At 41.5% G+C, this 25,204-nt stretch overlaps 1 protein-coding gene across 1 annotated transcript in view; it reads left to right on the top strand.

The window, feature by feature from the left end:
- Positions 1-22,779, top strand: part of CDHR3 (cadherin related family member 3) — a 51,041-nt gene extending 28,262 nt beyond the window's left edge. The window contains exons 12-20 of the mRNA XM_067468483.1: positions 824-922; positions 4,048-4,259; positions 6,625-6,796; positions 9,403-9,647; positions 12,878-13,059; positions 16,826-16,839; positions 17,393-17,424; positions 20,268-20,316; positions 22,409-22,779. Coding sequence (XP_067324584.1) covers positions 824-922; positions 4,048-4,259; positions 6,625-6,796; positions 9,403-9,647; positions 12,878-13,059; positions 16,826-16,839; positions 17,393-17,424; positions 20,268-20,316; positions 22,409-22,779 — 1,376 coding nt within the window. The remainder of the gene's footprint in view (positions 1-823; positions 923-4,047; positions 4,260-6,624; positions 6,797-9,402; positions 9,648-12,877; positions 13,060-16,825; positions 16,840-17,392; positions 17,425-20,267; positions 20,317-22,408) is intronic.
- The last annotated feature ends 2,425 nt before the right edge of the window (positions 22,780-25,204 follow it).

Here is a 25,204-nt window from a genome sequence, read left to right as displayed (position 1 = left end):
TTATATATTGGTGGTCAAAAGCCAAGGGGAGGTGGCAGTCACTTGAAGGGTAGCATCTGCGTATGCTGTCAGGCTGTCCGTCTTCTTCATGAAGAAACTAAAATAAACCTTGTTTTTGATCTTTTTTTGGGACTGTCTCCTTCCTTTTGTGCTCCCGTGATGTGGACCTAAGAAGACCCAATTTAGAGTCTCTAACAAGAGTATGTCATGAAACTTAAATCTTTGAGTCGCTTTGAAACTAGTTGCTTTGAGTCCCTTTTAAAAGAAAAATAAAGCTGGATAGAAATAATTAAATCAACAGTAGCAGCAACCTGACAGCTGGCAGCCTATCAGTAATTCCTGAGCAGGGAGACACTTGGAAATAATAATAATAATAATAATAATAATCATCATCATCATCATCTTTATTTATACCCCACCACCATCTCCCCCAATGGGACTCAGAGCGGCTTACATGGGGCCAAGCCCGAACAACAAATTACAATACAAAAAATACAAATTTCAGTAAAATAAACAACATAACATTAAAGTATAGAACATCAAAGCATATAAACAATATATACAGAACATAGAGACCAAACATAATGACAAAGGGCAGGCCGCATGTACATAAAATAATTTAAAAACTCGGGGTGAGATAAAGGGGCAGAACTATTTGTAAGGGAGAACTCATAGAGAGACAGGGAAATAAACAAAGACAGTCTACCAAGAGGGAAACATTACCTAATTCTCTGGAACCCGTAGTATTTTGGACAGAGAAGCCTTGTTAAAAGAGCATCAATATATTTACGTAATCATCATTATTTCCTTGTTTTATTTACAGAGAATATTTACATTTATGTGAGAATAGAACCAGTCAATGAGTTTAACCCAGTCTTCAGTAGTCCCTCGTATGTTTTTAATGTCTCGGAAACGAACACTGGTAAGTAATGGTCATTCTTCGTACCTGAAGTGGGATATTAAAAGCCATCTTCCCCATTTAAATCAAGGCACATAGTAGCTGGGCCCAGCCAGGTTATTTTGCCACCTGACACATACAATCCCACAGTTATCTTTCCCTGAGAGAAGAAATGTCATGACGATACATAAAGACTTGGATCTACTTGTTAGTCCCAACTAATGTAAAAAAAAAGGTAAAGGTAGTCCCCTGACATTAAGTCCAGTCATGTCTGACTCTGGGGTGTGGTGCTCATCTCCATTTCTAAGCGAAGAGCCAGCGTTGTCCGTAGACACCTCCAAGGTCATGTGGCCAGCATGACTGCATGGAGCGCCGTTACCTTCCCGCCGGAGCAGTACCTATTGATCTACTCATATTTGCATGTTTTCGAACTGCTAGGTTGGCAGAAGCTAGGGCTGACAGCGGAAGCTCACGCAGCTCCCCGGAATCGAACCTGCGACCTTTCGATCAACAAGCTCAGCAGCTCAGTGCTTTAACCCACTGTGCCACAAACATGTTGACAAATGATAAAGTAGAGAATACATAGAGCCGATTGATTCCATGGGCATTAGCAACCTTGGACTAGCAACCAATTGGATCTAAGCCTAGATAAGTAACTATTTGCTATTTCATGGCACCTACGTGGAACAACTGTCTAAGTCAGGGGTCCACAAACTTTTTAAGCAGAGGGCCAGGTCACAGTCCCTCAAACTGTTGGAGGGCAGGATTATAATTTGAAAAATAAAACATGAATTCCTGTGCACGCTGCACATATCTTATTTGTAGTGTAATAAACACTTAAAAACAATACAATAATTAAAATGAGGAACAATGTTAACAAATATAAACTTATTAGTATTTCAATGGGAAATGTGGGCCTGCTTTTGGCTGATGAGATAGGATTGTTGTTGTTGTGTGATTTCAAATCGTTTCAGACTTAGGTTGACCCTGAGCGAGGGCTGGGTAAATGACCTTGGAGGGCCGCATCCGGCCCCTGGGCCTTAGTTTGAGGATCCCTGGTCTAAGTCTTCCGAGAGATAGACCTGAACATTGCTAAAGCAACATCCCACACCCCTCTTTAAACAAAACATCATGTTAACATGGTACATGCATTAGGCTAGGCATAGCATTGAAACAAGTGAATAAAGAAGATGGTTGCACCCAATGCAAATTAACCTTTAAAAGGAATAAAAAAAACAGGGTGGGGGTTTCACATGCATGGTGCTTCTCTAATTAGATAATTGTGAAAGCCTGCATTAAAGAGCCTCAGTGCAGTACAACATTTATCTATTAAGATTTTAAATGCAGAGTGTAACGGATTAGCCTAACGTAGAAGGTTGGTGTAAAGGCAGTAATAGGCCTGTGTGCTGGTACGGCTGTACCAGGAGCTCCAACTTTATTTGCTTTGTATTAAATGTTTTTTTGCAGTCCTAGGTTTCAGGGTTCTGCAGAAAGGTGGCTTCCTTTGGTTGCAGTCATAGGGCAAGTCACTTGTCTATCATCATTAAGTTTTGGTTCTGCCCCTTGCTCAGGGCAGTTGGGAAGGGAAGAGAGCCATTTTTAGTCAGTCTCAGCAAGGAAAGCTAATGTACAGGATGTGTGCAAGCTTCCCCTGTACAAAAGCTTCAACCCTTAAGACTTTCCGGGGGGAAACAGTCTTAAGAGCATCCAAGACCTTCCGGGGGAGAACAGTCTTAAGACTCTCCAAAGATTTCCAGGGAAACAGCCCTAAAGACCAAAGAACTCCAGCTGGAAAACATCTAACCTTTACTGGTAGGCCCACTCGGCGTTCGAGAAGCAGTTCGACCCGGTAACGGAACCCACATCAGTAAGGGTTAGATTACAGTCAGCCTGGGAGAAGTTAAAAAGGGGATTTTCCTTTAAAGTAAAGAAGAAGTTATTGAAGACAGTTGCCTGTTCTTCGTGGGCAAGTTTAGGAAGCTACCAGTTGCATAAAAGCCTGGAATCATTTGTTTAACTTTCTGAAGACAAGAGAAGTTTCTGTTTGATTGTTCATTAATAAAAGACTTTGTTACACTTCACAAGCCATCTAAAGACTATTTGTGGTGGAAAACCTCTGAGAACTTCTCTTTGGCCCCCCTAGCTTCCCGCTGGGCAAAGGTTGCATGTCCTGTTCTAAAGGAAATTATTTACAGGCCCAGCACGTGACAGAACAGCCTGGCTTGGAAAAGCTAAGGAGAGCAGAGGGGAGGAGAGATCAGGCAGCTTCATAGCTGGAAGAGCAGTCTGATTGGCTGATGAAATTGGAGGAGATGCAACCAGAGATGGGTAGAGCCAGAGGGGAAGAAAGGAGCTAATGCAGCCAGAGTTCAGTTGAGTCTGGTGTTTGGAGTTTGAAGGGTTAAGTTAGAAGATTTGAAAGAGAAGGAAGGAAGAGTTTTGGGAACTGTTATCAGAAAGATACCGCTTTGAGGAAAGTAGTTAAATCCTTCAGGGAGAAGGAGAAGAAATTTAGTGAGCCTCTATAGTGTTAGAGTGCTGGTGTGGAAAGAGGATCCAAAAGGTTCAAAATAACCTGTTAGTATTCCTGTGTGTGGAACTTTGTTTTTAAGAAACTCATGATATAAAACTATTATCTGTATAAGTAAAGCCTGATAGATTATTGAAACCACCACACATCTTTACTTTTCAAAAACAAAATAAACAACATATTCTTGTTTTATTTCACCTGAAGAGTTCATGTGTTTTCTTGAACATTCTAGTGAAGGAGGTAGCGTATGAATCAAAACATGATGGCAGCAAAAGAAACTTTGATAATTAATTGGTGGCGGCAAAGAAAAATATAATATATAGTGGTAGCATCCTACTGTCCTGCCTTGTGTGGGTATGCCCTCTGTCCTCTCAGCCCTCGCTGACCTATCTGCCATCCATCTTTATTGCGCAGAGCCTAGAAAACCCAAGGATTTGCAGTCCAAAAAGTACATTTTCCAAACTGGGTGGTTAAAAAAAATGAATAGAGCTTATATTAGAATGCTTATAAGAAGATTTGTACTTATACTCCTGATTTTTTGAAGAAAAAAAACCCTCCACCATATTAGATATGCTCACCTGTCAAATGTGTAACTTTCCCAAACTCTGCTTCATTTCAGCTGGATCCATAATTGGAACTGTGCACGCTACAGATGAAGATTTGCCAAGCACTGGGATATCATATTCAATTTTGAAGCTCTCAGATGTATTTTGGATCGATTCTACAAAGGGCAGTGTGGGAATTGTGGCTAAATTAGATTATGAAACAAATCAGAAATATACTTTTACAGTACAGGCTTCTGACAATGATGGCGGATTTGCTACAGCATCAGTGAGTAAAATGTTATTATTTAACTTGATATGCTCATCTCTAAAGTTCACAACATTCTTGCCTGTTTCTGATTAAAACAGTAAAGCTACAATACATTTCAAGATGCAGGCTGGATATGTATGGAGCTTTTGGGAACTGTGAGAGTCCATTTCAAAATACCCACTATCCAGTGCCAACCATTGAATGTCATTCTTTGTCTTGCCCAGACTTAAATCTTGGATCAAACAGTGCCTTAGACAAGCCTTCCCTTCCAACATGTCCTGGTATAATTAATCGGATCTAGGATTGGGAGCTGGTGTTGGGAATCAGCCTGTGTTTGTGTTTCAGGATCTTGATGTAGGAAATGATGAGGGAAATGATGGTGCCGAGGCTGAGGTACAAGATGGAGATGGTTTGGTCAATGATTTTCATACAGACAATGACAGAGAGGCCCCAGTGCAAAGGGCAGTTTCTCATGAGAATATCCCTGGGCCTAGCAATGATAATTCACACCCTCTCTCTGTGAGCTCTCAAGATTTGGGTTTGGAAAACAATCTGACACCTGGGAATTTTAATGAGCAGCCAGATAGGGAGCTGAAGAATAGGCGGCTGGAGATTAGCCAGGATCGACAACAAACTCAGTATTTACGTCGCTCCGAAAGGCTTCGTCTGATAAAGGGAAAATGTGGGGGGAAACTAAACCAATTTCTGAGTTTTGGAATATAAAGTTTGCTTCAAGGGAAAACTTGTAAGATCAGGCCTCGTTTGGAAACCAAGTTCTTGTGTCATGGAAGTCTTGTTCAAGGGGTCTTGTTTCTGTGGAGTTTTTTAGCCTTTTGGATTGTCTTGCATCCTGTTTGATTCCTGTCTGGATTAATGCTGTCTTGGATTGCTTTTATTTCTTGTGTGAACATTGCTTTGTGTTACTACTTTTTATGGACTAATTACTTTTTGGAACCTTCTGATTTTCTTACAAGCATTTATTTCTTCTGGGTATTTACTAAGCTTCAATGAAGAAGATTTGTTTCTTCATTCTTCGTGTGGTGTGTTTTAAGTCAGAGGGCTTCTTTTTGACCTGGAGTGCAACAGCTGGGGCATTTGAGAAAATGAATATAAGGGAACCATCAGCTTGAGACCTAGGTGAATTCAGAGATTCTCCCACAGAATGGAGCCATGGGAGCACCTTGGTTCATTAGGGAGCTGGTAGCGATTAAATAAGTAGGATGAAGAAGATGATGGAAGAAGACTTTGAGCAAGTCCAACTGAGCACAGTCTCTTGGCAGGCCTATGCTGTGGTACTGTATAGTGTCATCCAATGGAGCTATGTTGAGTGATATATGAAAATCACTAACAGCCTGCCATGAAGAGTTTGCATAACACTTTGCATTTATAACTATTCAGATCCACTCTGCCTTGGATGCTACAGTTGTTACGTGTCCAGTGGATGTAACCTTGGCCCTTGCTTGTCGAGTGCTGTTGGATATGTTTCAGTCTGTGTAATCTATAAAGACAGGATCCTTGGAAAAGTGAGCAGGAACACATCTTATTAGAATTGATACCTTTCTGGACTGTTGAAAGCAGTCCAAGGGAGATGATGATGATGATGATGATGATGATGATGATGATGATGATGATGATTACCCCATTTCTTCTCTCCACAAAGGAGTAGTGAATACCTCATTATAGTAATACAGGTTTCTATTCTACCTAAAAGAAGCTGCAGCGAGGCCATTGTTGAACAAATCCTCCTTGGATCTGATCATATTGGAGAAGTACTTCCCAGTCTTCATTATCCCTTTTGTTATGCAATATTGATGTTTATTTTTAAAAACTATTGTAAAATATTGTTCATCTTTTAAAAAATGATTGCAAGCAATCTTGAATCCTATCTTGGTAGAAAAGCATGGTATACATTCAATAATAAATAAATAAATAAATTGACAAAATAGAAAAGGGATTATGACAAAAACTTTCCCGAGTAGCCAAAATTCTATCAGAATGCAGCCACTGAGTCAGATGGATTCATCTGTGTGTTGACCCACCATTAACCAAGTGTTTGAATAGTTCTCCTCTAATTGAGGCAAACCAGTGATTGATTTATGCCTATATTCTACTCTGAGATCTCTATATATGGAGCAAAATACAGTACTGTAAAATAATAAATAATATGGGGATTTCTCTTAAATGTAGTTCCTCTAAAAATGGATTTTTTTTCAAATATACAGTCAAGAGTGACAAAACAAGCCTAAATCTGTGTTTATTTATTTTCTTAAAAGATAGAAATATATCTGGAGAAGTATAATTTCCTGCCAGTGAGTAGAAAAGGTTTTTTTTAGCTAATAGAAAAATGATTGAAAATGGTTGAAAAATAGTCTATTCCCTTCAGGTGACTGTGAATGTTTTAGAAGAGAATGACGAACCACCCATTTGTTCACCCAATTCATATCTGCTGGAGATTCCAGTGGACCTAGCATTTGGAACTAACATTAATGGCTTCAAACTTACATGTGAGGACAAGGACTCCAGTCCCAACTCATTCCGTTATTCTATTAATTCAGGTACTTTGCTTTTGGACTCTCGATTTTTACTCTGTCATTGGTTGCTGATCACAATTACTAAAGCTGAATATCTACTGGACTGAAGTCATCATCAGTTTGGCTAGTGTTCAATTCAGTCAGATGGATTATTACTTTATTGAGAACAATAATCAATGTGACCCCCTCCTCCAATATGTTTTGGACATTGTTGTTGTGTGTCTTCAAGTTGTACAGGTTGTATAAGTTGTGCTGCAGCAACGTTTTTCAGGGTTTTCTAGGAAAGATTTGTTTGCAGGGGGGTTGCCCTTGTATTCCTTTGTGGCTACGAGAGTGTGACATGCCCAAGATCACCTGAAGCTGCATGGCAAAGCACAAGGCCTTCTGACTCTTTAAAGCCCACAGCAACTATTATCTTTACTATAACTTCTGCCTGTGTCTTCTTTCTATGAGGGTTGAATGAAAAGTAATGCCTCCACCTTCGTAACTCCTCAACAGATGGCAGTACTGGTTTGTGGCAGGTACTGGCTTGTTCAGTAGACTCTCCTCTACAGTTCCATTTTGGTGGGAAACCTTAGCATTGAATGGTTGTGTTGTTAAAGTGCGAACTATGGAACCCTGCACAGACGGTCGGTCAATGCGACTTAAGCAACATGCAGTCATTGAATTCTTAACAGCTGAAGGTGTAACCCAAAGGAGATTCATCAGAGAATGCAAGCTGTTTATGGTGATTGTGTTGATGTGAATACTGTGTGTCATTGGACGAGTAAGTTTAAAGATGTTAAAGTGGGAACATCTGACTTGCGTGACAAACAAAGAGTTGGATATTCTGTGACAGCAACCACCGAGTTTCACAAGCAAAGGTTGACAGATTGATTCAGGACGATTGTCGTATCACTCAGAGAAAATTTTCAAGCATAATCAGCATTTCACAAGAACGTGTGGGTCATGTTGTTGCTTTGCTTGGCTATCGGAAGATCTGTGCACGATGAGTACCCAGGATGCTGACGCTTTGCGGAAACATAGTGTCGACTTCTTCTGTGACAGCTTCAGAAAACTTGTTCATCGTTGGCAGAAATGTATCCAATTGTCTGGTGATTATGTAAGAAAGTACCTTAGGAAGTTTGACTTGGCCATGGTAGTCCACGCTCTGGTTACATCCCGATAGACTACTGCAATGCTCTCTATGTGGGGTTGCCTTTGAAGACTGCTCAGAAGCTTCAAATGGCCCAGCGTTCGGCAGCCAGGTTGCTAACAGGAGTGGCATTCAGGGAGCATATAACTCCTCTGTTGCGCCAGCTCCACTGGCTGCCAGTTTGCTACCGGGCACAGTTCAAAGTGCAGGTGTTAGCCTGTAAAGCCCTAAACAGTTCTGGCCCTACTTACCTCTCCGAATGCATCTCCTCCTATGAACCGACCAGGACACTAAGATCATCTGGGGAGGCCCTGCTCTCTGTCCCGCCTCACAGGTGCGCTTGGCGGAGACGAGAGACAGGGCCTTCTCAGTGGTGGCCCCTTGCCTGCAGATATCAGATCGGCCCCCTCCCTGCTGGCATTTCGGAGGAAAGTGAAGACCTGGCTGTTCGAACAAGCATTCGATTAAACAGTGTAATTGAACATAGGAATATGGAATAATGGATGATGAGACTGGATTCTGATTTTACTGTTGAGGCGCTAATGATTGTTATACTGATGTCTAATGATTTATGTTACAATTGTTTTTAATTGCCCTATACTTGTCTCGTGATGTTTTGTACTGATGTTGTTCACCGCTTTGAATCGCCCGAGGTCTGAGAAAAGCGGTATATAAAGTAAGTAAGTAAGTAAGTAAGTAAATAAAAAAGTAAATAAATAAATAAAGCGAATAGTGGTAGTTAAAGAGCACATTCTAAGGATTATTTCTGTGTCTGATTTATTAAAATATTCCCATCCAAACCCAAGTAACGAAGGTGGAGGCATTACTTTTCATTCAACCCTCGTAACATGATATGAAATTTAACTGAGCTTTATTTTAACTCCACTTTACCTGATTGAACACGGTAACACTAAACATGTGCAAGAAAAATTCCTCTGTGATGGTTCTATTTTAGAAACTTATATAATGTTCCTGTCTATTTGTAAGGTCGCTTAGTTTGTCAGTCAGTCTCAGCTCCCAAAACTTTTTAATACACTCATCCACAATGTATTTAAGAAATGCCTAATTTCATTACAAGCTCCTTGTAGGAACGATGATACGTTTCTTCAAAGGAAATAACGTTCGACTAGAAACTATCTTTGAATCAGTAGCTTACTATCCTTTTATGTTCTCTTTTTTGGTATTGCCACAGTAGTCAATTCAAGTCCATTAAAAAAGATGGAAGGCAGTCATTGGGGCGGGGAGGGCATGGAAAATGGTTGTATCATGAATCTACTCTGAATCAATTGATGGAGTAGATGTGTTCATATGTGCCTTCAATCCACCTGTCCACCTTTGTTGACCTCCTGAAAACTTGGAGATGGTTTTCTCAGTTAATTCTTCCAAAATGTTTAGCTTCCAAGATCAGATTTGGTGTCTTCAGGGCATTTCAGATACATCTCTATAATTTCATACAGATTCTTATGTGCTATTTTCTATTTGGCTCTGTTTTTAGGTAACGTGAATAACCATTTCACCTTCTCACCGAGCGCAGGCTCCAACGTCTCACGCTTGATGCTTGCATTGCCATTTGATTATGAGGGAGGCCTAGACCGAATTTGGGACTACAGACTTTTAGTATTCATAACAGATGATAATTTACTGGCAACTGATGATAGAACTACATCCAACATCCAAACTGGCACGGTAACCTTAACCATTAAAGTGATTCCAAAACCAACCACTGTAATCCCAACCACAGTAAGTCTGCTGAGCTGCGTAACTTATGTGCATATTGTATGGTGTTTAAGAATCAAGATGGCTCGATTATGCCCAATCCAAGTACTGGAATCACTCATAATGAAATGGTTCTTGGCAAGATTTATTCAGAAGAGGTTTGCCATTGCCTTGCTCTTATGCTGAGAGTGTTTGACTTGCCCAAGGTCACCCAGTAGGTTTCGAAGTAAGGATTCCAGTCCTACTTGACCAGAGCCTCGGTCCAGCCCATAAACCACTACACCAAGCTGGCCTTTCATAACCCTATCATTTGCCTTTTTAAATTGGGCATGTTGTGAAATAGATCATCATTTATTTATTATTTGGGTTGTTGTAGGTTTTTTTGGGCTATATGGCCATGGTCTAGATGCATTCTCTCCTGACGTTTCGCCTGCATCTATGGCAAGCATCCTCAGAGGTAGTGAGGTCTGTTGGAACTAGGAAAATGGGTTTATATATCTGTGGAATGACCAGGGTGAGACAAAGGACTCTTGTCTGTTGGAGCTAGGTGTGAATGTTTCAACTGACCACCTTGATTAGCATATAATAATAAAGTTTAATAATAATAATGGTCTGACAGTGCCTAGAGCAAACTTTTGTTGATAGGTGATTAGATGTCCTTGTTTGTTTCCTCTCTGTTGTTGTGCTGTTGTAATTTTAGAGTTTTTTAATACTGGTAGCCAGATTTTGTTCATTTTCATGGTTTCCTCCTTTCTGCTGAAATTGTCCACATGTTTGTGGATTTCAGTAGCTTCTCTGTGTAGTCTGACATGGTGATTGTGAGAGTGGTCCAGCATTTCTGTGTTCTCATATAAAATGCTGTCTCCAGGTTGGTTCATCAGGTGCTCTGCTATGGCTGATTTCTCTGATTGAAGTAGTCTGCAGTGCCTTTCATGTTCCTTGATTCGTGTTGTAAACTTGTCCACAGCTATGTAAACTTGTCCACAGAGGTGGTACACGGTAGACTCCTGCAGAGGTGAGGGGATCCCTCTTGTCCTTTGCTGAATGTAGCATTTGTTGGATTTTCTTGGTGGGTCTGTAGATAGTTTGTATGTTGTGTTTCCTCATCAGCTTCCCTATGCAGTCAGTGATTCCCTCAATGTATGGCAAGAACACTTTTCCTCTGGGTGGATCTTCGTCTTTATTCTCGTGGCTTGTTCTCAGTCTTGCAGCTCTTCTGATGTCTGAGGTGGAGTATCCATTGGCCTGTAGAGCCCAGTTTAGGTGGTTCAGTTCATCTTGAAGGAGGTGGGGTTCGCAGATTCCTTTCGCAGATTCTTTTTGCGTGGTGCTTCTTTTTTGACTTGGGTGATGGATGGAGTTTTTATGTAGATATCTATGTAGACAATTGGGTCACACCGTTTACAGAAAACCCACACACAGAGATAGATATCTACATAAAAACTCCAACCATCACCCAAGTCAAAAAAGAAGCACCATTAAAGTCTTGGCAGACCGTGCAAAAAGAATCTGCGATGCAGGCGAAACGTCAGGAGAGAATGCCTCTAGACCATGGCCATATAGCCCGAAAAAACCTACAACAACCCAGTGATTCCGGCCATGAAAGCCTTCAACAATATATTTATTATTTGTTTACAGTATTTATATTCCGCCCTTCTCAACCCGCAGGGGACTCAGAGTGGATTACAATGTACATATACATGGCAAACATTCAATGCCATAGACACACAACATATATAGACAGACACAAAGGCAATTTAACATTTTGGCTTTACTTGAGGGTATTCTGGTCACCAGGGGAGCTGTCCCTTCACTGACCATTTGTGACACTGATGAAGTACTTCCTCATTCTTTGCATGCTTACTGGAGATTTTTATGGCCTCATAAATTAGTTAAATTTGCCTGCCCGCATAAACAGTACCTACATTTCCTACTTGACAGATGCAAATGTCTTTCAGGCTGCAAAAGTCAACAGCAAGCTACACAAAATTGGTTGGAAGCTCACTCCAACCCAGGCTGGCTTCAAACTCATGACCTTTCGGTCAGTAGCGATCTTAATGCAGCTGATTCCCAGCTAGCTGCGCCAGAGTCTTGGTGCATTTCACCACTGTAGTTCCCTCATTGGTTGGATGTGCACAGCAGTAGTGTTAGAGTACTCACTGCTAAGACAACTACTAACACTGCCACCACCCGCAGCCATTTGTGTAGTGTGTAGAAAGCAGATGAGCAAGATGACAAAGGGGTTTAAAGCCAGAGGCACCTGGAGATTTGTAGCATTATTCAAAAAGTTTCTAAGTGGAGGACAGTAAGAGAAAAACAAAGATTACCGTATAATCTCTACTTACACAACAGTACCCTCATTGCAGTTAGGAGAAGGAAATGGGCTCTTGATGTACAGTATATAAGGCATGATACAAGAAAACTGTGTCAGTGTATGTTTGTGTACACACACAGTTTGTGTGTGTGTGTGTACTTGCCTTTCACCCGCCTGTTGACTACTTATGGTGATTCCATGAATTTCATAGGGTTTTGTTGGCTCAAAATACTCAAGTTGGTTTTGCTTGCCAGTTCCTTCCTCTTGGGAACTTGGGAAGTCTGATTGGTCACGGTAGTCCACACTCTGGTTACATCCCGTATAGTCTACTGCTACGTGCTCTACATGGGGTTGCCTTTGAAGACTGTCTGGAAGCTTCAAGTGGTCCAATGGATGGCAGCCAGATTGCTAACAGGAGCGGCGCTCAGGGAGCATACAACTCCTCTGTTGCGCCAGCTCCACTGACTGCCAGTTTGCTACCGGGCACAGTTCAAAGTGCTGGCGTTAGTCTATAAAGCCCTAAACGGTTCTGGCCCTACTTAGCTCTCCGAACGCATCTCCTCCTATGAACCGACTAGGACACTAAGATCATCCGGGGAGGCCCTGCTCTCTGTCCCGCCTGTGTCACAAGCGCGCTTGGCAGGGACGAGAGACAGGGCCTTCTCAGTGGTGGCTTCAAAGTGCTAGCTTTAGCCTATAAAACCCTAAACAGTTCTGGCCCAACTTACATGTTTACCAGCTGTTAGGATTTCTGGTAGTTGAAGGCCAAAACATCTGGGGACCCATAGGTTGAGAACCACTGTTATAGGGTTCTGTGTGATAAAATAGTTTGAAAACCACTGCATTAGAAGAAAAATGTCTGAAATATAATTGCTAACTGAGGGGCTAACTTTCCAGACATGGTAGTTAAACAACATTCTTTTGAATTTTGTCTTACAAGCTTGGTGTTACTATTGTGACAAGAAGAGCAAATGTATATTCTGCATCAGCTTGGTACGTGCCATTCATAATTGTCCTTGGCAGCTTGCTACTCCTTGGACTTCTTGGGTATCTGAGCTTTTTGCTGGTGAGATATATCCACAGCTACTGTGCCCGGAAACCCAGAGCTGATAAAAAGCCACTGTAAGTAACCATAAGGAAACAACACACTTTAAATACTTTCTTTCTATTGAGAGATGTTTAAAAAAATTTAGTGCATACAAGCTATATCAGTGGTTCCCAACCTGTGATTCCCCCAGATATTTTGGCCTTCAGCTCCCAGATATCCCACCAGCTGGGATTTCTGGGAGTTGTAGGCCAAAACACATGGGGACCCACAGGTTGAGAACCACTGATCTACACCAATATGACTTACTTGTTCTTGAGCACTCCTGTTCGGGATCCAAACCAATGAGAATGTTATTTTTCCTGGGTTAGCTAAAGTTGATCTCAACATTGCATTTGTCACACTTATGATTCCACACATTCAGGTTATAATCTTACACAGAGGTCATTTACACCAGCAATATAATCGAGTTGTAATTCATAGCATTGTGATCTGAAGCTGCTCTGGATTCTCCCTCCCCCCCAGCACCATAACTACTCATATCATACTATTAAAAACAAACACAAAGTTTGCAGACATCATATTCTATTAAATATCCTTTGACCAGTAGCTGGCCACTTGGAGTGCCTCTGGTGTTGCTGCAAGAAGGTCCTCCATTGTGCATGGGCTCAGGTTGCATTGCAGCAGGTGGTCTGTGGTTTGCTCTTCTCCACACTCGCATGTCGTGGATTCCACTTTGTAGCCCCATTTCTTAAGGTTGGCTCTGCATCTCGTGGTGCCAGAGCGCAGTCTGTTCAGCGCCTTCCAAGTTGCCCAGTTTTCTGTGTGTCCAGTGGGGAGTCTCTCATTTGGTATCATTTGAGGTTCTGGGTTTGTTCCTGTCACTTTTGGACTCTTGCTTACTGAGGTGTTCCAGCGAGTGCCCCTGTAGATCTTAGAAAACTATTTCTTGATTTAAGTCATTGGTGTGTTGGCTGATACCCAAACAGGGGATGGGCCGGAGATGTCACTGCCTTGGTCCTTTCACTGTTGGTTGCTACTCCCCGGCAGATGTCAAGTGGTGCAGTACTAAACGGTCCAATAATGTAGGCTGCAGACACCCCGTGATAATGTGGCATGTCCCATTAAGAGCTGCATCCACTGTTTTAGCGTGGTGAGATGTGTTCCACACTGGGCATGCATACTGAGCAGCAGAGTAGCATAGCGCAAGGTCAGATGTCTTCACTGTATCTGGTTATGATCCCCAAGCTGTGCCAGTTAGCTTTCGTATGATATTGTTTCTAGCACCCACTTTTTGCTTGATATTCAGGCAGTGCTTCTTGTAGGTCAGAGCACAGTCCAGAGTAACTCCCAGATATTTGGGTGTGCTGCAATGCTCCAGTGAGATTCCTTCCCAGGTAATCCTCAGAGCTTGGGATGCTTGTCTGTTCTTAAGATGAAAAGCACATGTCTGTGTTTTAGATGGATTAGGAATATCATATCATATATCATACTAACATTGTATGATGACCACACATCTCCCCTGCTCAAATTCAGATTGGGGTAGCTTTTTCCTCCTTCATTTTCCTCAAGGCTGTCAACAAGGCATGCATTAGACAAAAGTGAGGGGGTAAATTGGGCCCTCATCATTGAAAATATAAAACAAGGGAAGGTAGTGGCTGGCAAAGCACTGCCACTACCTTCCCTGATAAGCATCTCCCTGGCAGAGCCCCTCTTGCAAAGTCCCTTTCTCTGAGGTCAGAACAAGGACCCCAGCTATGAGAACAACAATGAGAGGATAACATGATCGGCCTCCTTCACATAAATCATGTTTGTTTCCTAAAAATAAAGGTAGTGAAAAGTTGTGTTGTGCAAAACATATATGGGACTATGCACCAAGTGGCAATGATACAACTTTTGCTAGCTGATCACAAAGAAGGGCCCACCTTGAAAGCCCTGGATGAATTATTTCATTTGACAACCTTCACTCTTCACACTGTCCGCCAGAATTGCCACGCATTGCGGCAAATCTGGTGATTATGATGGAAGGGGGACCGTCGCCCCACACCCCACATTGCCCTGCTTACCTGCCAGAAGATCCCATGGGGGGAAGTGTTGACCATCCAGCTTCCCCCCATTGCTCCAAGGCAGTGGTTCTCAACCTGGGTTCCCCAGATGCTTTTGGTCTCCAACTCCCAGAAATCCTAACAGCTGGTGAAGTGGCTGGGATTTCTGGGAGTTGGAGGCCAAAAACATTTGGGGACCCCAGGTTGAGAACCACTGCTCCAAGGCAACCTAGGAAGCCTTCTGTGTTTCTGACATCACAGCATGGAGCCCCTGGTGGTGAAGTCAATATGGACTTTAGGAGGGTCTCCCCAGTAAGAGAAACCCCTAGGACCGCACCAAAGAGGGCCCATGACCTTGGCAAGCCGTCAGAGAAGCCTGATTCTAGCAATTTTATTGATATTAATAATTGAAATGAGACTCTTGCCAAGGCGAAGAAGTGGCACCGAGGTTTATTGTGCGATTCAGCTGAAGCGTATGCAATTGCAGTGATCATTCACATGCAAGCATAAAGAAATACATTTGATACAGCCATTTATATAGAGTTTTCAAAGTTGCAGAGTTCAAACTTCCCGCCCCAGCTTCCCTGCCACCCTCCACTGCAATTGGACAATGGGCGAACAGCTGGGAGGTGGCCCTCCCGCCCCCGGCGCCTCCGGACCAATCAGGAAGCTCCAGCGGTCCGCAGGGTCCAATGGGGAGGCTTTGGCCATCTAGCAGCGATAGCAAATCAGAAAAGAGGGAGGCGGGATGAAAGGACACAAAGGAATCTATGAATGAATGTGAAAAAATAATGCCATGTGGCCAGCGAGACAAAGGGGAAATCTCAAGCCAGCCTGATCTATTGTGCTTTGAGTGGAATGGATCAACATGTGTAGACTGGGGTGATTGTTTCTTGGTGGAGATAGCTGAGTTAATCAGAGCGAAGGCAAAAGGTTTTTCGAAGACCTTTTGTCCTTCAGGAGGAAATATGATTAAGATTTTTGCCAAAGGGGCAAGCTGAGGGCTGGGCAATTCCTCCGAGGGCCACCAGCTGCCCAGGCTATTGTTCATGCAAAAGGAAGTTGTGGATAAAAAAATTCCTGGAATGTTTGGGGCTTTGTAGTCCCTTTGGTGGAGTTTCTTCATGTATATAGGGGAAACAAAGGTCAGAAGAAAAGGGGAAAGGTTTCTGCCACATGAAGAAATCAGAAAACACATTTCATATATCTAAAGTTCATAAAAGGCAAGATTTCATAAGGTTTGTCCATGTGGGGGGAAAGAGTGTCCATAGGGGATGGCTAAAACGCAAGGGTGTTGCACAAAGGTCCTGGCAGGAGTTCTTGAGTGGCCCAAATGGACCTGGTGTCTCTGGAAACAAGCTTTGCTCCCCGTCCTTGGAGAACTACAGCTCCCGAGAGAGGCAGAGACCCCAAGGTCTAGCTATTCCCGAAGTTTCATGGGGTCCTCATTGTTGTTAAGGCCTTGGCAAATTGACCAAGACTTAACCCCTATTGTGCAGTCTGGTACCTTTGTCCTTTGCAGAACTATAAGTCACCATCCCTTGTTAGCGGGGGGGGGGGGGGCATGCTCGACGTCAGTGGTGCAGTGGATTAAACTCCTGTGCCGAAGTGCAGCATGCTGCCGATTCTACCCCTGTCTGACGAGGTCGTATACATTACTCCTTATTTATGCTTTGCATTGTCAAATGACTGCTCAAAAATATCAATAACATTAACATGTTTATTATTTATATATAACAGACTAAAAATATTCAAATATATTAATAACATACATGTTTTTTTTCATTATTTTAAATAGGATACAAGTGTCAGGTATGTATTTCCCTTATTTTCATTATCAATTGAAAACTGTCTTAGATTTTAAAAAATAAAGTGTGTATGTCTTTGAGATGCAATTTAACCAAAAACTACGTGTTCCAAAATCCTATTGAGACCAGAGAATTACATGAAACTGCGTTGGATTACAATCTACACACATAAAAATGTTGTAATATTAGCAAAAAATAGACAGAGATCTATTAATAATTTATCTATATAAATAAAAATATAATGTTCGTTTGTGGGATTAACATAACTCAAAAACCACTGGGCAAATTGACACCAAATTTGGACACAATACCCCTATCAGGCCAATGAGTGACCATCACTCATAAAACACTGAAAAACACAGTGAAAGAGACTTTAAAAGCAAATAAAAAAATTACAACGCATGCACATAAGCATATATACACATATATACACACAAAACACACTTCTTATTTCTAGTTCCTTAGAAATTGTTGATGTTGTTACAGGTCTAGGATAAATAAAATTAGAAATTAAGAGAAAAAAACAAGTTGTAATATTGTATTTTTTCTCTTTATAGAAAAAAAGAAAGCTAAGAAAGAAGTCGTATGGGTAAGTAAAATAAAAATATTCAATTTAAAAGGAAGCATTACTTCATTTTAAATTATAATCTCATGTTATTATCTCACGAGAATACATATAATTTCATGTTATTATCTTTTTTAGGTCTATGTATTTTTTTATTTTATGTGCAGCACTTTGGAGAGCTTTGTGAGCTGCTCCGAGTCCCTTTGGGGAGATGGTGGCGGGGAACAAATAAAGTTTATTATTATTATTATTATTATTATTATTATTATTATTATTTTGACACAAAAACATAGTATCTCACAGCAAACGAGATCTATATGCTGGATTTCATATCACAAAATCACAAGTCAAACACTTCCCAAGTGTATAGGACTGTGTGATGTATTTTCGAAGTATGCGCACAGATCCAAGTAAGGTGACCTTTTGCAATTGACAGATCATGATTTTTGTCAATGTTGATTGTTTCCAAATGCTGGTTGAGATCTTTTGGCACAGCACCCAGTGTGCCGATGACCACTGGGACCACCTGTACTGGTTTATGCCAGAGCTGTTGCAGTTCGATTTTGAGGTCCTGATAATGGCTGAGTTTTTCCTGTTGTTTTTCCTCAGTGCAACTGTCACCTGGTATGGTGACATCAATAATCCAGACTTTTTTCTTTTCAACAATCATGTATTGTCTTCCAAAATTTTGTCAGTCTGGACTCGAAAGTTCCACAGTATTTTTGCGTGTTCATTTTCCACTTCCTTTGTGGGTTTATGGTCCCACCAATTCTTTACTTCTGGCAGGTGGTACTTGTGACATAAGTTCCAGTGAATCATTTGGCCCACAGAGTTGTGCCTTTGTTTGTAGTCCGTCTGTGCGATTTTCTTGCAACAGCTGAGGATATGATCCATGGTTTCATCAGCTTCCTTGCACAGTCTGCATTTTGGGTCATCAGCTGATTTTTCAACGCTGGCCTTAATGGCATTGGTTCTGATGGCTTGCTCCTGGGCTGCAAGAATCAGACCTTCTGTCACTCACTCTGACCAACTGAAAATTGAGAGAAACAACAGAATGAACTCACCATCAGCTCAGGAATTAGCTGGTAGATGCTTCTTTACCAAGTGGAAATTTCACCTGCAACCCTTGTCGTTCCTATCAAGAGTAAGGGCAAATTAAGAGAAAGTGTATGTCGGTGTGTTGTGTTCTGACATTTCATTCAAAGCAGCACATTTAGTTCCATTTACCAATATATCTGTGAATGTTCAGAGGCACAAAATCCACTTAAAAAGGCAGACATTTACTTCCAGATGGAGACATCCTGAAAATGTTTGCTTATTATAACAAACATACACTCTAGGATATAACAGCACAATTGCTAAGAAACTTCCAAATTTTCCTTCTGTTATTGATGATTTTTCTTGGTGACATATTTGACTTGGAATATCAGATGTGTGTGTGTGTCGCACGCTGGGCCTGTGCATTAGACTGTAGACAGGACATAAATTCTCTGTGCCCAACGGCACGCCGGGACTGCCTCAGATTAAAGGCCCTTAGATTCCCCCAAACAGAGTCTTTAGATTGCTTAAAGTAAATCCAACAAAGTTCTTTAGTGATGAAAACAAACAGGTACTTTCAAGCTTTCTTAACAGTCTATTGGCTCTTGCAATCTTGTTCACTGGGAACAGGCACTATCTTCATAACTATATAATAACTAATGGGGAAATCCGTAACTTCCAATCTGGGCAGTCTGTACTTACCTCTGTTGGCGTGGAGCCCCTGCACCCAGTACCAACTGCGTCTGGCTTCCGCGAGTGACCCTTACCAAGCAGAGCTTTGTAGACTTCCAGGGGAAAAGAAGGAGTTCAGGTTGCTGTGATGGCTGACTGAAGTCCCTCAGCGAAGGAGCTGTAAGGCTGAAAAATCCACAGCCAAGCTGTGGGGCCTTTTCTCCCGCGGCCAAGCTGTAGGCTGTAGGCTGTATATCTCCCCGACCAAGCCGTAGAAGACGAAGCTTTCTACAGGAGCTCTTCGTTTCATGTCCTGTATGGAAAGCTGCTCTGTGTGGACTGACTAAAATGGTTCCTCTCTCTTCCCAAAAACCCAGAAAAAGGGGCAGAACCAAAGCTAAATGAAGATGGACAGGGGGCTTGCCCTATGACTGCAAACTATAACAGGAAGCCACCCTGCTGCAAAATCCCAAGCCTGGGATTGCAAACAAACATTTAATTCAAAGCAAACAGAATTGGAGCTCCTGGTACAGCTGTACCAGCACAGTGTGACATGTTTAATCCTCTTTTGAGTATTGAACTACAACACTCAAGGCAGGAGTGACTCAGGTCCCAATGTTAATTATTAGGCATGTGCAATCCATGGTTCCAAATGGTTCTAAAGTACTTACAAAACTAAAGTTCTGGTTGTGAAAACTAGGGGGCGCTGGTGCTTTGCTTCTACAGTGTTGCTAAAGTTCTGGTGGTGAAAATTTCAGAACTCTAACAAAACTTTCAAAATTCCATTACTATTTCATTATTGGTGATTTTTATGACAGAACCTATTAGGAACTGCTATTTATAAATTTATAAATTATAAATTTATAAATTTTATGAAATTTTGAAAGTGGTGTTAGAGTTCTGAACTTTTCACCACCAGAACTTTAGCAACACTGCAGAAGCAAAGCACCAGCGCCCCCCCCCCCCGTTTTCACAACCAGAACTTTAGTTTTGTAAGTACTTTAGAACCATTAAGAACCATGGATTGCACATGCCTATCAATTATACTTTCCTAAAAAGCAATGTGTAGGCTCTAGAGATCATAAAGGTCAGTCCTTCCATTCCTTGCGTTTTCTTCGACTAATGGGGTTGATGTAGTGTGTTGTTTTCCTCCTTAGGAGATGACCAACATAAACACCATTTTTGATGGGGAAGCAAGAGACCCAGGTAAAGCTTTTACTAAATGGGATGGGGAGAGAAAAAATAGGGGAAAGGCTGGTGTGAAATTAGAGTTATTCTGCATTAGCTGTTACATTACATTTGTTCAACTACGTAACATCTGGAGTGTTGTGTGGTTTCCAGGATGTATGCTTACTTACTTAGGCAATCCCTCATTGGCCGAGTAGGATAGCCTTCCAGGATCAGTATTCTTGTGGGTCCGTAGGTGGCTGTGGAGCCCTATTCTTGGTCTGCATCTTCTTCCGCAGTGAGGACATTGGATTCCAGGTGGAAGCTAGTCTCGGTCGGGGTTGGCTTGACACGCCTTCCTCTTGGCACGTTTCTCTCTTTCACCCTCCATTCGTGCTTCTTCAAATTCTGCAGCACTGCTGGTCACAGCTGACCTCCAGCTGGAGCGCTCAAGGGCCAGGGCTTCCCAGTTCTCAGTGTCTATGCCAGAGATTTTAAGGTTGGCTTTAAACCCATCTTTAAATCTCTTTTCCTGCCCACTAACATTCTGTTTTCCGTTCTTGAGTTTGGAGTACAGCAACTGCTTTGGGAGACGGTGGTCGGGCATCCGGACAATGTGGCCGGTCCAGTGAAGTTGATGGCGGAGGACCATTGCTTTGATGCTTGTGGTCTTTACTTCTTCCAGCACGCTGATGTTTGTCCGCCTGTCTTCCCAAGAGATTTGTAGGATTTTCCGGAGGCAGCGCTGATGGAATCGCTCCAGGAGTTTCATATGATGTCTATAGACTGTCCACGTTTCTCAGGCATAGAGCAGGGTTGGGAGGACAATAGCTTTATAAACAAGCACCTTGGTATCCCTACAGATGTCCTCAAACTCTGCTTCATTCAGAAAAATGCTGCACTCGCAATGTTGTATTTTGGTGTCGATGTTGACTTTGGTGGAGAGGTGGCTGCCAAGGTAGCGGAAATGGTCAACATTTTCTAATGTTACACCATTAAGTTGTATCTCTAGCATTGGAAAGGGGTCAGGAGAAAATGCTGCTAGAACACAGCGATACAGCCTGGAAACCATACAACCCTGCTTAAAATGTCTGAGGACCACTGTTATAGACTTTAGTAGAAGAAAAAGGTGGGACATCTGAGATACTCGGTGGCAAATAAAATACCATATATTCTGGCGTATAAGACTACTTTTTAATCCAAGAAAATCTTCTCAAAAGTCAGGGGTCGTCTTATATGTGGGAGTCGTCTTATATGCGGGAGTAGTCTTATACACGGGAGTAGCCTTATGCATGGAGGTCGTCTTATATGTGGGAGTAATTTTATACGCTAGGAGTTGTCTTATAGAGCGGGTGCTGAAACTTCCAATCCGGATTGGAGAATCTGTGGTTGCTGCATATGGTGGGGGGAGCTCAAAAATGGCAGTGGCCACGTCCCTGCCATATGCAGCGACTGTATGAAAGCATTAAGGGCGACCTTGTACAAGTACGGTAGAAGAAAATCCATTCATCAGGATTCGTGGACTTAATGTGGTCCCAATGGTGAGGTGAAGGAGTGCCTCACCGGGAAGGTGTAAGTGAAGGGTGGAGCAAGCTGCAGGCATCCGGAGCACCCGGGGTATGGAAAAAAGAGATAGAGTGGCTCTGGGCCCAGAAAAACACACCTCTTTTACCTGTCTGGCCCACCCTTGTATCCTATTATTGTACCTCCTCCTCTGCCTCTCAGATCTCACTCCTGAAGACTGCAGTGAAGCAGTGTAGGTGCGCATGTGCGAGATCTGAAAGGCAGAGAAGGAGGTACAGTAATAACAGAATTACCACATTGAAATCAAATCTGATGTTTTTCAAATTTTTATTTGGTGTGCGTTGGAAGAGGGGTAGTATTATATGGCGAGTATATCCCAAACTCTATATTTTGACTGGAAAAATTGGGGGTCGTCTTATATGCCCAGTCGTCTTATATGCCAGAATATACGGGTACCCAAAGCTTAAAGAGTATCTGGAAATTTTCCTCAAACTGTCTAAGGAGTTCTGAATGTTATCCCAGGCTTCACTGCTAGATGAACAAACAGTAATGTTACCCCTTGATCTGTGAAAAGAAATGACTAGATTATTAATTTTTTTCCCCACAGTCACTGGGAAATGGTATGAATATAATTCAAAGTCTGGAGCTCGACGGTGGAAAGATCCCAATGTGCCTTCCAAGCGAGAAGAAAAAGAATCAGTTGCACAAAAGGAGACAGCGAAAGAAACTACAAAGAACGTAAGCAAAAAGGAAGCAAACACCAGCGGTGAGAAGCTGGGAGAACAAAAGCACGTTGAACCAAAGCCTTTAGAGAAAAAGACAGAGCCTTTGAAACAAAAGACTAACCCAAAGTCCCAAAAGCCCAAAGAAGAACCTGTGGGCAAGGGCTTGTCCCCGTCTATTATCCCACGCAAGTCGCCCAGCCCCTCTCCAAAAGTATATCCCAAGTATGGGAATCAGCCTTCAAAAGAAGTTTGAAAATCCACTTCTGCTGTTCTTCCAAATAGTGAACAAATGAATGCAAATGCTATTGACTCACTCCTTTTCCAGCGTAACAGTTCTAATTCGAATACCATCATCTCCAGTGGCTTAAGAGATTGTGAACAGTGTCCATAGTTTTCTAACAGATTTGGCTTTCATGATTTGGTGAATCCAGTCTCAAGCTACAAAAAGAAAGGTAAAGGTTTTCCCCTGACATTAAGTGTTGGTACTCATCTTCATTTCTAAGCCAAAGAGCCAGCATTGTCCATAGACACCTCCAAAGTAATGTGGCCGGCATGACTTGTCCGAACGCATCTCCTGCTACGATCCACCTAGGGCCAGGCCCGTAGCCAGGATTTCGATTCGGGGGGGGGGGTGTGAGTTTTTTTCAGGGGGGGTTTGGGGGGGCTGAGTTTCGGGGGGGGGCTGAGTCTGAGTGAAAGAGGGTTTACCCTAGCAAATCTTTTGTATCATTACCCCAATACCCCCATGCATATGGGATATATTGAGCATGGTGATCAGATCATGATATGAATAAATATAACAGTTTAAATAATGCACCAGTAAGGCCTTTTCGCGAACAACCATGAGAATTTCGGGTAGGGGGGGCTGAAGCCCATCAAGCCCCCCCCCCCCAGCTACATGCCTACTTAGGGCCCTAAGATCATCTGAGGAGACCCTGCTCATTGTTCCCCCACTGTCGCAATCGCGTCTGGCAGGGACAAGGGACAGGGCCTTTTCTGTGGTGGCCCCTCAGCTATGGAACTCCCGAGTGAAATTAGATTTGCTGCATCCCTCTTGACCTTCCGGAAACAAGTAAAATCCTGGCTTTGGGATCAGGCTTTTGTAGATTAGGCTGACTGGCTGACATGATGACTGTCATTGGAGTATACGTCGTCATTGTCGTCGTCCCCCACCCCCCATGGGAAAGCTTGATTCCACAACCCCCACTATAATGAGCCCTCCTCCGCAAATAATCTGTCTCTCTTTTATCTCGCCTGAGTTTTTATTAGTTTTAATTACCGTATATACTCAAGTATAAGCCGACCCGAATATAAGCCGAGGCATCTAATTTTACCACAAAAAACTGGGAAAACTTATTGACTCGAGTATAAGCTGAGGGTGGGAAATGCAGGAGTTACTGGTAAATTTCAAAATAAAAATAGATATCAATAAAATTACATTAATTGAGTAATCAGTAGGTTAAATGTTTTTGAATATTTACATAAAACTGTAATTTAAGATAAGACTGTCCAGCTCTGATTGAATCATTACTGTAATCTTCAGTGTAAATGTGCTTATGTATCCTTCCAATAGTAATAAAGATAGTAAAATAATAATAATAATAATAATAATGAAATCCAGCATATATACCTCATTTACTGTGTCATACTGTGTTTTTGTGTCAGGATAATAATAATAATAATAATAATAATAATAATAATAATAATAATAATAATAGAGTAAAATAATGGAAATGTAATAACAGTGATAACAGAGTAAAATTATAAATGCAGTAACAATAAAAATAAAGTAAAATAATAAATGTAATAATAATATATAAATAATATTACTAATAACAAATAGAGTAAAATAATCAATGTAATAAAATAATAATAGAGTAAAGGCCTGTAAATAGAATAATAATAATAATTAATATATTTAAATAATTTATGTAGTAAAATGATGTTAATAACAAAGTAAAATAATAAATAACCTTGACTCGAGTATAAGCCGAGGGGAACTTTTTCAGCCTAAAAAGAGGGCTGAAAAACTAGGTTTATACTTGAGTATACAGTAGTTTTTCTTTTAATCATTACATGTAGCCTGCCCATTGTCATTGTGGTTGTGCTTATTGTAATTTTATATTATTACGTATTCACATGTTTTATGTAATTATGATGTTGTTGTTTATTGTTCGCATTTTCAGTTTGTGTTTTCGGTTTTACTTGGCCTCATGTAAGCCGCTCTGAGTCCCCATCAGGGAGATGGTGGCGGGGTATAAATAAATATTATTATTATTATTATTATTATTATTAATTATTAATTATATAGAACTGACTGACTGCCTCTTGGATGTTGATTCAAACCAGGAACTGCTGACTGCTTGATTGTTTTTATACTGTTTTATATTGTTTTGTACTGTTTTATACTGTTTTATACTGTTATTATTATACTACTGTTAAATTGTATATTTATGTTTTTCTGATGTGGGAGCCATGCCGATTTGTTAGCCGACCTGAGTCCCTCTTTGGAGGTTGAGATAGGACGGGACATAAAATCCCTAAATAAATAAATTAATAAATGTAGCACCATTACCTTCCCGCTGGAGCGGTACCATCCTGAGTCACCTGCGGGCTGCGAAGGACGGTATACAAATATAGTAAAGAAATAAATATTGATCTATTCACATTTTCATTTT

The sequence above is a fragment of the Anolis sagrei genome, chromosome 5, assembly GCF_037176765.1.
Source record: "Anolis sagrei isolate rAnoSag1 chromosome 5, rAnoSag1.mat, whole genome shotgun sequence".
NCBI classification, from domain to species: domain Eukaryota; kingdom Metazoa; phylum Chordata; class Lepidosauria; order Squamata; family Dactyloidae; genus Anolis; species Anolis sagrei.
Note: the sequence above shows the minus strand (reverse complement) of the source record. Positions and strands in the feature narration are given on the sequence as shown.